The 16,767-nt window shown below is 35.1% G+C and overlaps 1 protein-coding gene across 20 annotated transcripts in view; it reads right to left on the bottom strand.

The window, feature by feature from the left end:
• Nucleotides 1–16,767, bottom strand: part of PTPRK (protein tyrosine phosphatase receptor type K) — a 511,921-nt gene that overhangs the window by 301,976 nt on the left and 193,178 nt on the right. For all 20 annotated transcript variants that reach the window (XM_081044250.1, XM_081044264.1, XM_081044263.1 and 17 more), the window contains exon 3: nt 16,385–16,656. In XM_081044250.1, the coding sequence (XP_080900376.1) occupies nt 16,385–16,656 (272 nt within the window). The remainder of the gene's footprint in view (nt 1–16,384; nt 16,657–16,767) is intronic.

Raw genomic sequence — 16,767 nt, 5'->3', positions numbered from 1 at the left:
CAGAAAAAAGAAATTAAGCTGAGAGAAATAAAAATCAACAATTTACAGTTAGCATAAAAAAACAGGTAATTTAGGAAGGAAAGATGCCCCATGGGGATAGAAAATTTGGATCTCTTGGAAAAATATAGAATCTGTCAGTTATTCTGAATAAAACTTTTCATATACATATTTTTAAAATCCTACTGCCCAAGTCAAATAAAATTTAAAAATTCACCCAGGATAATCCAAATACAATTGTATTGCATACAATTAGTATGTCTCTACTAGTTAACCCACCAATATGTATCTATTATGTGCTTTATAATAGCACCAATATGGTGTAATAGATACCAATATTACATATTGGTGTAATAGATACACCAATATGTATCTATTATGTGCTTTATAATTGTGATAGGTGACACAGAAAATACAAAAAAAAAAAAAAACTTGGTACCTTTAGTTCAACAAAAACACTCAGAAAAGTTAGAACTCAGTGAACATAAATGCCAAATAATGCTAGGAAAGACTTGATTTAGATTTGTCAGGAAGTCGAACAGACAATTGAATGAAGTAATAAATGAAAATAAAAAGCAAAAGACAATTTAAAGAAACTAATTTAGAAGCAGATTTTTATAGTCGAAGGTAAGGTAAAGCACAGTTAGGGCTAGTCATACGAACTGGAGAGACTCAGGGAATATACACTTTAGCATGAGCACAATGAAAGTTAATAAAGGTATTTTAGTTGGAGAGAATCAAAGACTTGCTTTGAAAGATTAATGCCAATATGCTGTCAGCATCCATGATCAATGAGCGAAAAATAGAGACGAAGGACATCTACTTGAAAGACTGCGGAAGTCTGAGGTTTAGGTCACATGGTATGAAACAGGTGGCAGCAGGAATAACTCAAAAATTCATTGCAAATGAAACATTTAAATAACTCAGGAACTATTTAGATGTGGGGTTGAGAGTGGGGAAAGGATGGGATAAGTTTTATTTTAGATAAGAATTTAAGGTGAGGTACATCAACATGGAAATTTCTATCAGGCGGTTTGAAAAAGGGCTCAGAGTTCAGAGCAAAAAATTATATATGTACATATAATGCTTATATATAAAAGAGAGAGACAGACAAGAATACACATTCATGAGTCCAGCACAAAGAAAGATAATTATAAAAATCCCTACTTTATACTACTATATATAAAATCAATCCCAAGGTCATTAAATACTTAAATTTGAAATGCAAATCATTAAACTTTTAAAAGAAATATAGAGTAAAACAACCGTAGTGTCAGAACGGTTTCTTAAAACATCTTTTTAATCTTTAAATGAAAAACCATTAAATTAACAATATTAAAAATAAAATTTTGTCCAAGGAACTATAAGCAAAGTGAAAAAATAAGCCCAGACCTGAAACAAACATATTATTGTCAAATGATTACTATCTAGACTAAAGAATGTCTACCAATTGATAAGAAACAGGCAAACAAATGAGAAACGGGCAAAAAATATAAATAGGCACTTAGTAGAAATATGAATGACAAACATTGGAAAACACACCCGACCTCAATAGTAGAGAAAATGAAATACTCAAAGAAATACAAATTTTTATTACAGTGCTACATTATTCACAATTTTTAAAAATCTGAAAATACCAATCTGAAAAAGCAGGAAATCTAACAATACCAAATACTGTTACACTTGGTGAGAATATGTAATGAGAGATATACTTACATAGTACAGTTTGGAATGCCAATTGTTCAATTACTTTTGGAGAACCACTTAGTGTCATCCCACCAAGTCAAATATGAACATGTGCACAATACATGTACAAGATATAACATGTACATATATAACATTGTTTTTTAATATAACAATTGGGAACCCCAGGAATAACCCAAATCCATAGGAAGAAGGCTGATAATTAATATAGCGTGTTCCAAAATAGAATACTATGCAACTGTATAAAAAGAATTACAGCTACACACAAAACAGGAATGTTGGGGTTGAGGGGGAGTTGAGTGGTCAAATGATGCACAAAACATGATGCCATTTATATAACATTTCAAAAATACATAAAAGTTAAAATAATTGTTTTAAGTAAGTTAAGGAAGGTAACAGTGACAACAAAATTCAGAATTCTGTTTTCCTTGGGATGGAAAATCTTAATGGAAAGAAATTCTCATGGAATTCTGCTGATAATAATTAACCTGGTATATGGGTACATGTATGTTTGTTTTACTGTTCTTTATATCTTGTTCACAGTCGCATATTTATGAAATATCATATTTTATAGAATTTAGAGAAATTTATATTTTAAATAAAGAAATATTTTATTTCAAACAAAAATAAATATTTATAAAGGAAAACTGACTAAAAGATTCGCTTACATGTAGCAGAATGAGAAAGGAGAACCAAAAAAAGAGATTTTAAAAATGGTCAATCAGAGAAGGTTTTTGTTTTGTTTGGTTTTTCTAAAGGATAATATAGACTTTTAGATCTAAAGAAGGAGAGAGTTGATATTCTCTAGACTAAATGTCTCACTTGACAGTCAGAAAATAATCAATAGACTATAAATTACAACTTTGCTACAGAACAGTTTCTTCATTCAAAGAGTTAACCTTTCTCATTTCTTTTAACTCACCACAAAGTCTGATCCAACTAAGCACTCACCAGACTTTTTAAAAGTGTCTTATGAAAGGGTATGGTAGAAGCATCACCTCTTTCACTCCCAAATTCTCATAACTGCTAATCCAAGGACAAGATTCTCCCCTAAGAGGGGGCACTGTTCCCCTGGAACAAGAGTGGTAAGTGTTAATTAAATGGGGCCTCCTGGAGCAATGCGTAAAGCAAAACAGAGGGGTGTGGAATTAGAGTCTAGAATGAGTCAAAAGTGTATAAGCAAGGCTCATCCCCTCTGCAAAGCTATGGCCATAGTAGGATGAGGGGACTGCTCCGTAAAAAAGCATGGACCTCCTCTTACTGGAGATACTGCCTCCAAAGTCTGTTACATCAAATTGTCATTATTATTTTAAGCCTAACTGCTTTGTATTACTGAAGAAGAGAACTGTAATAAAACTTAGGAATTAAAGCATTTTTATGTGGTCTGGTTGTGATAAAAAGTACAAATGTGTCTCTAATGCATGTTTTCCAAGTGATTACCTCCAAATTAAAATATTCGTAATTTAAAAAAAAATTCTCCTCCTTCTCAAAGTTAATAAACACCATTTTAAGAGAAAATTTCTAATTCTCAGGCTGAAACCAGTTTACTCTCTCCAGGCAATATGATGATAAATTATGGTTTAAGTAGTCTCCATTATCCACTGTCTCTCTAATAGTATCAATAAGATAGAAAAAATAAAATAAAAAGTTCCAATCTCTGCTTTGACAAACCAAAGTCATCCATTTATAAGATGGCTAATTACAAATGCAAAGGGACTAGACAAGGAGCTAGTCCCTTTTCTTTCTCTTCATTTATATTTTTTTAAAGCTGTAAGCTATACCGTGTCTTTGCCTAACAAGCACCATGCTTTGCTATGTTATTTATAGGCAATCTTTATAGACTTTTACCTCAAAAACAGAGGAAGTGGGTTGTGCCTTTCCTTCTGATTCCCAATTACAACATAAGGTAGCTGATAGATATACATGATTTAACCGGGGTAGAGATGATTTGTTAGGAAGGTTTATGTGACTAAGGTGAGAGGATTGTTTCTGCAACATGAGCTCTCTATGAACTAGAGCAGAGTTCAAGGCTGAAATTCAATTCAGGGCCTAACCTCTTGACAAGGTAGCCCACTGAATTTAAGTTACTACAGTGATAAGCAGGAGGCAGCGGATAACTTTGCCTCCTGTATTCTTTGCTTGACTCTCTTCCAAAAAGAACTGTGACCAAGAAAGATCCAAACACAAATGCATTTCAAACTTCTGTGCCTTACAACTCAGGCCCATGACGAAGTAACTAAACTGACTCCAAACTGAGAATCAAATGGCAATGAGAAAAGCAGAAAGGACCTTTCTGCAGCATCACAAAGGTAGCACACTGACAATTCTCAGGCTAGGAGCCATGCAAAAGGAACTCTCAATGTGAACAAGGAGCTTCCTGCTGCCAATCAATAGGGCACTCCTGGTCGTACAGTGAGTGAATGCCATTTACTAACTGGGTTGCATTAAAACCGGCAAGTCCATTTGGAAACAGCAGCCCACTTTATATTCCAGGAGATCTTGTGGCAAAACATACCCTTTTATAGTACAAAGAAACTTACTTGGCATATGCAGGAAAAAAACTTTGTTCGACTTGGAACTACTGGTACATAAAGCAAATAAAGGATTAGAAGCCACCCAGGTGTAGGAGATTAAGGATTTAACGGGCAGATGGAGGAGAAGAGCATCATCTGGGCATCCTTCATCCTTTATCATAAAGGAAAGTTCCCCAGCGATTCCAGCAGAAAGAATAAGCTTAAATGAACAAAATTTAGCAATTCTGTTGACAAAGGCAGAACCCTTGAATAGACTTTTTTTTTTTAAATGTGAGTTAGTCTGCCAAAACCTGATTAACTTTCATAACGAATAAATCTTTTCCAAGAAGAAAGGGAACCAAGTAATAAAAATATGCCTTGCCCCCAACAGGTCATCATCCAAAAGTGTTCAATGTCACATCTTCAAGAGCCTAGTTTGAACAGATGTGTTTTGGATAATAGCAGTGTGGGGGTGCCCAGCAAATGCTGAACTAGGGCCCATCTTTGGTCTGCTGAGTTAAGTCTTAAAAGAACGACTTTTAAAAACCATCATTGTCATCACTCTGATCTGCTGATTAGACTCTTTTGAGTGCTCCAAAATGATCCAGGAAGCAAATTAAACAAACAAATCTCAACCTGGATTTGGAAACATCTCAATAATAGGGTACAATCTATTCAATGTAATCTATCATTCTTTCTCATTTCAAAATCTTCCACTTCCACCAGACCTGTGTGGAGGTCCCCTCACACAGAATGATCACTCTCATTCCCCACCAGTTGAAGGCACTATATATGACTTGTAATTGGGAAACCTACCTTTTGATCTGAAGAGATTCACTTCAGATTGAAAGATATACACAGATTGAAAGTAAAGAGATGGAAAAAGATACTTCATGAAAATGGGAACAACAACAAAAAAATCTGGAATAGCAATACTTATGCCAGACAAAATAGACTTTCAAAGGCTAAAACAAGAGACAAAGAAGAAGCCAGTAATTCTACTTCTGGGTATTTATCCAAAGAAACCCAAAATGCTAATTTGAAAAGACATATGCATCCATATGTTCACTGCAGTATTATTTACACTTGGGGAAACCACCCAAGTGTCCATCAACAGATGAATGGATGAAGAAGTGATACATATATACATTGGAATATTACTCAGTCATAAAAAAGAATGAAATCTTCCCATCCGCATCAGCATGGGTGAACCTAGAGGGTATTATGCTAAGTGAAATATATCAGCTACCGAAAGACAAATACCATAGGATTTTACTTATATGTGGAATCTTAAAAAAACAAAATAAATGGAAAAACAAAACAGAAGTAAACTCATAGATACAGAGAACAAACTAATGGTTGACAAATGGGAGCAAGGTGGAGGATGGGTGAAAAAGAGGAAGCAGTATAAATTGGTAGATACAAAATAGTCATGGGGTTGTAAAATATAGCACAGGGAATATAGTCAACAATATTGTAATAACGACATATTGTGCCTGGTGGGTTTTAGATTTACCGGGTAATCACTCATAAGTTATAACAATGTCTAATCATTATGCTGCACACCTGAAAATAATATAATGTTGTATGTCAAATGTAATGAAAAAATTAAAAAATATCCACTAAAAAAATAATCTGAGGAGCTCAATACCCACAAATTAGCATACCAAAAAAGTAACTGGCTTATAATAACGTTTAAGGCAAGAGAAAACAGTCAGGAAACTATTACCATTATCAAGATGGTACACAATCAGAGCTGTTACTAGAGAGTAAACAGTTTAAATACTAAAGAAGAATATAAATTTGAAACGTATAAAATGAGACTAAGAATGAGTGAATAGGATACCTTGATAGAAAACTTAAAGTGCTCCAACTCTTCCCTTGAATGACAATGCTCCACAGAACTAGAACCTACCCAACAAATCTTTTTAAAAAATCCCCTTTGACCACGATGCCTTACTCGGTCCCTCCACAATGCCACTCTCCTTCCAGATGTAGGGCCTTAGGTTAGTGTTTGCTCTGTCTCCAATGCTTTTCCCTGATGAAGATCAAGGAGGTGATCTTTAGTAGGGAAAGGTCCTAAATCCTTTCTGCCATTCAAATCTCCAGGTGAAGGTCACCCTCTCAAACAGTTCTTCCTCAACCACCTGGTCCAAGGCAGTTTTCCAAGACACTTAATTCTCACATTACTCTACTTGACTTATCTGCATAGTGCTCATTGTGTTCTGATCTTTTTCTCATGTATTTGTTTGTTTCCCCCCCCACCCCCCTCTAGAGTGGAATTCCTGAGAAAACAGGAATCTTGAGACTTATTGAGCACTGTATATCCCCAGCAGCCAGAACAGTGCCTATCATAGATTAGGTTGCCAGATAAATATTTGTGGAATGGATAAATCAAGTCATTCATAGCTGACCGTCAGAAAGAAAGTAAATGTTGCTGTTGTCCTCAAGGCTACTCTGGGTCCCTTGTCTTCTTCAAGGCTTGATGGATATTCCACTTCCCTTACATGCTGGGAGAGAATCCCAAATCTTTTCAATTCTGTCTCTTTTTAACTTTGCTGGCTTCAATTGGTGTTTTTTACTTGTAAGTAATAACTTTAGACTGTTTTTTAGCCTTCATTACCTCCTTCCTACTTGTATGTAATGAGTAGACTAGCAATCACCCAATGTTGCAGGGACTGAAACTCAAAAGGTCCCAGAAAATAGTCCCTTAGTGAGCAAAGAAATACTGACCAATGGACCTGGGATTAACTAAAGGCCACAAATGACATCTAGTTTAAAGCTTTACCCAATACACAGAATGGCCCCAACTTGATTCTCTACCAACATTAAAAAAAATGAGCTCTTCCACCTCTTTCATGAAGCACAGAACAATAAGTAATCTAATATGCATACTCAATACATAATTATTTGGTTAAGTATCCATTGTTCTGCTTACAATTGCCTCCCTCCAAAAAATGTGAGGGGGGCAGTGAAAACAAATAGGATGAAGGAAGGAGAAAAACAGTAACCAAAAAAAAAGAAAAAGAAAAGAAAAAGAAAATTACTGTGGTATTTGGGGCTAAAGAGACTTCATCCCTTTCTAAACCTTACATTACTGAAGTTCACAAGCAAACCAGAAGTGGGTTTTAATAAATATTAACCCAGGAACTGCTGCATTTGTTTCCAAGTATGATATTTGTGCTGTTGTAAAACATCTGGATCTAAAGATGTTGAAGTTTGAAACAAATTTTAACGTCTACATGCTGAAATTTTTCCATTCTTTATTACCTTATTGAATTATTACTTGGTATAAATTTATGACTATAGACCTTATTTTTACACATAAAATGAGAATTGATTTACTGCTTCCAGAAAGCTGAGAAGAATGATTTTTTTTAAAAGATCATTCAAAGAATATTAAGAATGTAAATCTCATCAGGGAATTCTAGTGGTGTGTGCAATGGTTATTTATAAAACTAAATGCAGAAATAACATGTAGCAGGCAGTTTTATAACAACAGTTTTAAAAACACCTTTTGAAAATCATGACAGCTAAAATTAACCATAAATAGTCCACTAGATTATGTAGTGAATGCATTTACTTCTAGTGTCCAAAATTTGTTTTCCTTGTATTATTAACAGAATAATTAGATTATATATAATATTATTTAAAGGAATAGTAAAATAGATACAGACTATAAACATGTCTGACATTTCTCTTACTTTTTCTGCCTAATATACTCTTTCAGTTGAAAAACTTACACTAAAAGAGATAATTACATCCTTTTATTTTTCCATTATGCTCTATGTATTGAAACTGAAATCACCAGAGTATGAAAGTGAAATTTTGGATAAAAGTATAATGTTATTCAGTTTTGTTTTTCCCAAAAAGAGCCAATATTTTGTCACATACCACAAGCAGTCTAATATAAAGAAAAATCAGTCTCTGAAACAGAAATGGACAAAGAGGTCACACAGAAATTCAAGTTGTACAGAAACTTGGAAGCTCTAAAACAATAAAAAAAAAAACACACCAATTTCAATTAATTATCAAAGTCAGTAGACAAAATAACTGAAGAAGAAATTGGTTTTAAGGTGCTATCTATTTTTTTCTAATATGCCACTGCATTGAATTAATAAATGTGACAGCATTGTCAGAAACATCATTAAACTGATTAGAAGGAAAGGGTTCTTGCATTTTTGTGAGATTGGCTAGAATTCCTGCCCCTCTAGGGCACATTTTTTTTTAATCTTGTTACGTGATGATCATGCTTTCAAATGTATACTAAATAATTAATACAGAGGTATGGAAAACAAGAACTCAGAAGTGCTTTAATTCTTATTCAACAAGCTGGGCTGAATGCAAGCGAGTGAGCTAGCAAAGAACTGATATCTCTTTCACTGTGGATCCTCTGTCTCCCCCAGTCCCCTTGGATAAAAATCCTCCCAAGGAGTAAAAGTCATAAATTGAGCGAACACTGCCTAAGTCACCTCATTGCTCATTATTTTTCAACTGCTATTAAAAGGGAAGTGAATTTCATGGAAATATTTCTCAAAAGAATTAGTGAAGGGGCATTTGACAGCCCCTGTTACACTAAATGAAAACAGGTATGATTTAGTAGAATAACAAGAGGCTACTGTCATACACCTGCAATAATTACTGTGTTACTAGCAGGACTCTTTTTTTCATTTGTTTACATTTATTTTAAAATGGTAAGTTTCATCAGTGAGTTAATATAAACAGACTCTAGCAGAAAAATAAAGCTGATATTTTGTAATAAAAGCAAATCACTGTCAGGAACCAGGGAGAAGTCACTCACAGGGTTATAAGTTATAAGAAAACAAGGACTATAATAACGTAGGAGTTTTTCCAAACCCATTTGGAGTACTTTAAATGAAAAAAATAGGGAATCATTAAGATTAAAAATCAGCAGGAAAAAGTTGCTTTGTTAATAATAGGAGGTCTTTTGCCAGTGGGGGAGGGTGGGGGAAGGGGGATTGAGCCAAATTGCCTGTGTTAGACACTTACTGTTGCCATAACTAAAATAAGCCTACCTGGTTGTGACTAAATTCAGAAGTCACCGATATAGCTAAAGTCTAAATTTTTAAAAGTAAGATTAAATTATTAATAGAGGGGAAAAGGGAATAATTTTTATCGCTAAATAGTCAGCAACTTTGTCCATGCATGAAGATAAGAAACATTCATTAAGTTAGCACTTGTCAACATAAGAAATGTCCAAACCTGTAAAGAATTTTTGTAAGAGTTTATGTGAACCAAACTGGCCGTAATCCCAGGGAGCAAGACCTCTAATGCTCTGGAGAATATCTGGAGAATGACAGTTCTGCAATTTCTTTTATACATTTGGAATTAAAGAAGGAACATAAAAAAGATTACATGAAGGGAGAAAGAAAGGAGGCGACTGGATTACAAGATAGTTAACAAGATTATGTGCTCTCTTGAGGGTGGTTTGGCTTCCTAGGGATCTGAAAAGGAGGCAATACAAAAATGTGTTAATGTACTGCACTGAAACAATGGAACAGAGCTTGCTTAAGGCAAAGATAACCTTTTATTAAAGAAGTTATGTGCCTAAGGTATAACCACCCACAATGACCTGCCCTGTTAGGAATTTATGATCAGATCACCCTGTGAGGTTAGATTTGTTACAGTGCATCTGTTTCATCCACACACTTTATTATAAATAAATGTTGAAACAAACTAAAGGTGGCATATGTGGAAGCCTCCAGCTCAATGTCTCACACGTGGTAGACATCCAAGAGATCTTTCCTTTCTTTCTTTCTTTCTACTCCCTTCAGGTACTGATTGTCTTACAGCCCTATTTACATTTTCAGGTACATAAGTTTGTCGTTTCTCCATAACCGAACTGAAATTGTTTCATTCATAGATGGATATGTATACTTTTAATTCTGTCATATGTCTCACATGTTTTATCCATAAATAATATATATGGTGATGGGTTGGGATTGCTTGAAAGCTCAAGAAAGATATGACATGATATATTAGAATGTTTTTGGCTGCATAGGAAAACATTCATCTAAAAATTGTTTACAAAAGGGTTTTTCTTTCTATTCTTGTTTTTATTAGTGTTTCCCCTGAGAGTAGGATCCTGGCTCCTTCCATACTTTCTTCTGTTGCCCTCAGTTTGTTATCTATCACCTCCCTCATAGTTACAAGATAACTGCAGTCACACGAAGCGTCATGTCCTCATGCAACAACATGTCTCCCTTTGTTATCAGGAATGAACATATTTCCCCGAAGTCCTCATAGCTCACTGGCCTGAGCTGTGTCACATGGTCCAACATGAGAGAAAGAAATCTCTGTTGTTTAAGTGATCCAGTCAGTAGTATTTTGTTATGGCAGCCCAGGCAGAGTAATACATCTAAGAAAAACAGTCATGCTATCCTTCTTTCTTCAGTGGGGCTATACATCGTTAATGACCAGTATAAACTGGAAGAGTTCCAAGAGCTATGTGGCACAGGAGTGATATCCACTTTTCCTCACATTTTGTATGGATGGTTCATAAGCATGCTCTTACTCCAGCCCTATTGCCAAAGATAAATCTCTTAAGAGTTTTTTTTTTTTTTAAATAAACATTCCCTTGGTTTAAGTTCCAATCATCTTAGATCCAAAGCCAACAGTATCTCTGGCGTGTAACAATCATGCAATTGCCAAAATATCGGTGCAATGCATATTAACATAAACCTTTAAAAAGGAGACAAAAACAGAAAATCCCATGCCTGTTCAGTTCCTACTTCTTTTTTTTTTCAAACCAAAGAAAAATGTTAAGAAAATGAATTGCAAAAGTTCAGTGTTTGTTTCTCAGTGAATTAGCAGGTTTAAAAAAAAAAAAAAACACACACACACATTCTGCTATATTATCACTTTCCAATTTCTGGCCAAACCTTTGTAGTTTTCATCACGCATTTTTGTGATTAATGATGTGCACCCAGTTAATGGAAAACAGCAGATTAGGTTTCCGCTAATAGTTTGGAAGTTATGTCTGCCTGCCTCATTTGGTAACAACCTCACTGTTCAGTAAGAAACTAATGAATTTAATCCCAAAGCAGAACTTAGTTTTACACATACAAGACAGGTCAGATTTCCAAAGTGGAGAAAATTACACTTTTAGAGATGTGCTGATCTTTCATTGAAATTTAACACTGAGATAATACCTCAGAATGTTTTTTTTTCCCCTCTCTCTTTTTACTTCTATTTAGTGACCTATTAAAAAAACTTACAGTACTGGGGCATCCCAGTTTTGGGTACCCCCACTCATAAAAGATCAGTTCTTTCGCTTTAATAAAAATCTTTGCTCCTCTTAAAAGAAAAAAATTACAGTATTTACTCAAGTCTTATAAAAACAGGCAGAATTAGCAACTTGTGACAGTGGCAAATAAAACAAATATAACATTATACTTTCTATAATTAGTAGAGTGAGCTGAAAAGACATCTATTGTTGTGAAGTTCCTTATATATTAATGGATCACTACAATGCTTACGTCGTAAACAAAATTTATATTTGCTTGTTTTGTTTCACTGCAAAAATGTTACTTCCAACTAATTATGGTTTAAGAAAAACAATGTGGCACAGTGGAAAACATATTTAATCTAGGAAGAGAAAAATCCAGAGGCAAGAATTCTAGTCCCATTCCTGCCTCAAATTACTTTGGAAACACATCTATGTTTTGTTTTCATTTTCCCTACTAGATTTTATATTTATTTTTCTTAAGTCATTTAACAAATGCTACATTATTTCAAATTTTATCTATGTATATCTCACATTTCCCATCTAGACTAGGTTGCTTATGGTTAGACCCCCTGTCTGATTTACATTTTTATCCCCTACAGTGATAAAGCTAGATTGAAAGCTTCAAGAGAAAAGGGACTTTGCCTATATATCTCCAGGGGTTAGCATGGTGTGACCTCATATTAATAAGGTATCAAACAATTAGACATTTTAATAAACAAAAAACGACAACAATAGCATGGAAGGGGAGGGAAGAATAGACGGAGCACAGGATTTTCAGGGCAATGAAAATCCTCTGTATGAAACTATGATAGACATGCCACATATTTGTCTAAACTCTTAAAATGTAAAACACCAGGAGTGAACCTTAAGATTAATTATGGACTTTGAGTGAGTACAATGTAAATGTAGGTTCATCCATTGCGTACCACTCTGGTGGAGATGCAGCATGTAGGGGAATCTACGCATGTGTGGGAGTGGAGGGCTTATGGGAAAGCTCTGTACCTTTCTCTTAATTTTGGTGTAAAACTAAAAGTGCTCTAAAAAAATAAAGCCTTTAAAAAAAAAAGCATGATTTCAAAACAGAAGAAAATTCTGAGCACATATTAAATCCAGTAGAGTCTGCAATGTTTTTGTTTATCCATTATAATATTAACCAAACATTATGGTAAATGCACATTATCTGTCAGACACTTTTCTACACAGCTTATATATGTGTGTATGTGTGTGTGTGTGTGTGTATCTATCTATCTATCTATCTATCTATCTATCTATCTATCTATCTATCTATAAATCACTTTATACTCACAACAACCCAATGAGGCAGTTACTATTATGATCCTCATTTTTTCAGTTTGAGGAAACTGCAGTCAAAGAGATTAAGAAATGTATGTCCACTGCTGTGCAGCTGTAAGTAGCAGAATCAAGATTCATCCAGGAAGGGCTGGCCCCAAAGTTCATGAGTCATATCCTGCTCTGCCAGGTACCCAAAATTCATTATCTGGAGGATACTTTTTGCCTTTATTTCACAATTTCATGTATATTATTTTTTCCTTTTTCAAATCAGAGGTTAAGTTTCTTTTGGGTTAAAAACTAGCATCTCGTCATTATTGAATAATCCCCAGCAGGAGTGATTAAATCACCACATCAACCTCCTGTTAGGTAGGCATCTGGCAAGATGGAATTGGTGGGAAAGACAAACCACACCAAAGATATATTACATCTGTTTCAGATTTTCAGTTCAACAGAAAAATGGAAAAGAGAAGCGCTAGCTTGTAGAAAGGATATTCCTCCCCTCCCCCCACTTCAGAGAGTATCATTTTTGTACAAAAATTGTCCCATACTAAGTAAAAGTAGTAGTACTCTGAGGCTATTTTCGTTTTGATAGTTTTTATCGTTAATGTTGGGTGAGAAGGGGGTGAATTAGAGAAGTAGTCAGATAAGGAATGGCTTAAGCAAAGAAAATACAGGATTCCCTACTGGAAATACAAGACAAGAAAAGGGAATTAGAAAAATTAGAGTATTAAAGAAAAAGGTTCAAGAAGTATTAGGCCGTGAAAATTCTCTGGACAAGAGAAATTGAGTAAACTGGAACAAAGGAGAATGATTTATATGTGTACCTTAACTCTACTAAGAGTCTGGGGGAAATTAAAAATAAATATGCAGTGCTTCTTTAAGAGTGAAAATGAGTAAGAACCTAACATGACACACTGCAATGGCTACATTTTAATTTTTAAAAATCCGTAAGTATGCTACTATAAGCAATAGTCAAAGTTTTCCATGCTATTTCCTAATAGCAAAAAGGGTACATATTACATATAGTTTATGTTATCCTGGTTGTTCCTAATCACAGAAGTACACATACAAACTATGTCTCTAAATGGAAGAATCAATGAAAACATCAATCAAATAATTTACTGAGCACTAAGCACATGAAAAATACTCTACTCTGTTATTTACTCTTATTGATTATTAAGTTTTGCGGGTTAAGGAAAAAGATGTGAAAGATGAGTAATTACTAAAAAAAAAAAAAAATGATCTGTGGCTTAAATTCAATCTACAACAAAGAGACATTTACCCATAGGCTCCATGTATTTCATAATCTTTTTCTCTGACAAGAGATTTCCAAAAAGATCTCACTGGCCAGGTTGAAACTCACACTGGCACTATTTGCACTGCTTGCTTAAAAACACCACAGATACATATAAACTAGGGAACTTTGTCATGCAAAATGAGACTGAACAAAGAAGCATTCATCCAGTTCTAGGTACTATAGTCAACATTAAAACTAACATTGCAGAATCTGTAACAAAACTAACATTGCAGAATCTATTTTTTTTAAGGTACAATAGTTTGATTCTTTAACAAACTATTGAAGCAGGTTACTTAGCATGTTGCTAGGTATACGGGGGTGGGGGATGGGACTGGGGGGTCCCTAGTGGAATAAACAAAAAGCAGCCATATCCTAAAACTCCAGGTTCTGGAATGTCTCCTTCACTCCAGGACAAAGCTATGAGAACGCACCTTGAGGTTAATAAATTATCTCAAATCCCTTTTGGGCAGGCAAAGGAGCAGATCCGATAAATAGAAATGGGTTATTTCGTTAAGCCCTGCAGGATGGGCAAACTGGACAAACCTAATAGATGAATTCCATTAGAAGGTTCCAGCCCCCTTCCCCAAACAGGCAAGGGAAGGTATAAAAGTAAGAGCTTCTGCCTCAGTCACTGGGCTTCCCAGTTTGGGGTACCCCTACCACTCTGGAGCTGCAACCTCTTCTCCTGCCTCTAATAAACTATCTTCCTTCACAACTCTTTGCCTCTCCCTGGTCCGTGTGTCCATTCTCCGGCTTCAAGAGACCGCGATCCCGGCTAGCATTCAGAAACTGCCGGCAGATCCAACATTACCTACATCATTTGGGGACTCACAGAAAAATGTTCCTACTTTACTATCTATATAGTGAAGGGCAAGTGGGGTTGAATACAGACAATATGACTTCAGAACCCAATTTTTTAACAATTTTGCTAGATTTGTTATTTGGGCCTTAATTTATTTCAAGGAGGCTGAATCCACTGACAGTTTTGTTTGCTGAATTAAAGTTTTTTTCTTTTCAGTGTTATGTTGAGTTCCAATAAGAGATTCTCTGTGAAGTCAGTATAATGACAATGCTTCCTGAGGGTGACCCAGAAATGACAGCCACCAACCCACAGTTCTCAGCGATAAGCCCACTGATCTTGCTTCCAGGGTTTCAGCATTAGTTTCACATACCTCCACCCACCCACCTTCCACATAGGCAGGTTTCCCAAAACTGTGATCCAAGAAAAAACAGATCCCTCTCCCAGACTGAAGAAAAACATCTTTCTTTTCTGGGATAGTGGAATCAACTTGTATCAAACGAAAATCCACTGAAATCTCAATAGAAACATTAACCCTGAATGGAGAGCCTTACCTGTGGAAATAGAACTATGAAGAGGCTTTTGATAAAATAGAAAATCAACTCAAAGCAATTAAAACAATACATTGAATTTTCCCCTCCGTCGGGAATAAAGACAAACCTAACCTGAAGAAATAGTTAATTTTTTAAAAAGCCGTAATGAAGCTGTTCTTAGTTATAAATTATCCATTGAACATAACGCATTATAAATTACCCATTGAACATAAACGCATTCTCATTTGGCTCTATGAGTATAATAAGCTACAAACAAGCAAGACATTTAAAAGTGTGCATCTCAAGCTCTAATACAAAAGTGAACTTTCAAAAGAGGTTAACTCCCTTTCCAGGAACCTCATAGTGATGATTATTGAACAACATCCAAACCAGTGAATGAACTTTTTTGTTAGACCATAGAAACTCAGTCACACAAAACAGAAAGTAGGTATTGACACTATTGCTCGTCTAGTTTAATCATAATTAAACCAATCATTGCATGTGTGTGTGGGGGAGAGGAGATTCTAAAGATACGTGGACAGTTTTTCTTTCTTTGTTTGCTTATTTTCATACATCATGTCATTGACAAAAATATCAATAATTATTTAAAATATCTCCCCCTTAGATAACATATTTCATGAAACACTATTTCATGAGTGTTTTCCAAATGTTGTTTTCAACGAGCAAATCAATGCTCTCCGAATAATACATTCCAATCAAAAACACTATTTCTTCCTGAACAGAGACACAGAAATATATCTGTCAATAAGTAGCTCTTTGCCAATGAGTTTCATACTTCTATATGTGGAAATATATTCTCTATTTTTGAAGGTTTTGTGCCAAGGTATTCAAACGTTAGCTTAAGAACAAGTTGGGGGAGGGCTAGAGGGACAATCTCTTATTCCTCTGGGGCTTGTATTTACTGGTACCTCTAAGTATTACATACACAGTGAGATCCAATAACATTAAAGCATAAACAAGAAAAGAACAGAGGATTACCTGATATTCGTTGGGCCAAAAGGTGCTCACTGCTAGCTCAGCCCGAAGCCAATCTCTACCTGTGAATCCAGTCACATTCCAAATTGGATTGGCAAGAGGTCCTTTATTCACCCTAACTAGTATGTTCAGAGTGCCAGGGTTTGACCCTTTCTGGCTATATAACAGGTAACTGAAATCAATACAGTGAGTGTCATTCTCCTTCATTGTAGGCAGCTGAAGTCGGGCTTTTTCTCCAGGGTCATGATCTGAAGAGTCCACTATCATATAGGAACCTGAAATGACATTACATATAATAAAGTTAAATAAATGTATAAACTAAAGGGAATATATAATAATAGGGAGAACACTAGAAAGAATACCAACCCATTCTGAGTGTTAAATTT

This window comes from Rhinolophus hipposideros (genome assembly GCF_964194185.1).
Source record: "Rhinolophus hipposideros genome assembly, chromosome: 3".
Lineage (NCBI taxonomy): Eukaryota > Metazoa > Chordata > Mammalia > Chiroptera > Rhinolophidae > Rhinolophus > Rhinolophus hipposideros.
Note: the sequence above shows the minus strand (reverse complement) of the source record. Positions and strands in the feature narration are given on the sequence as shown.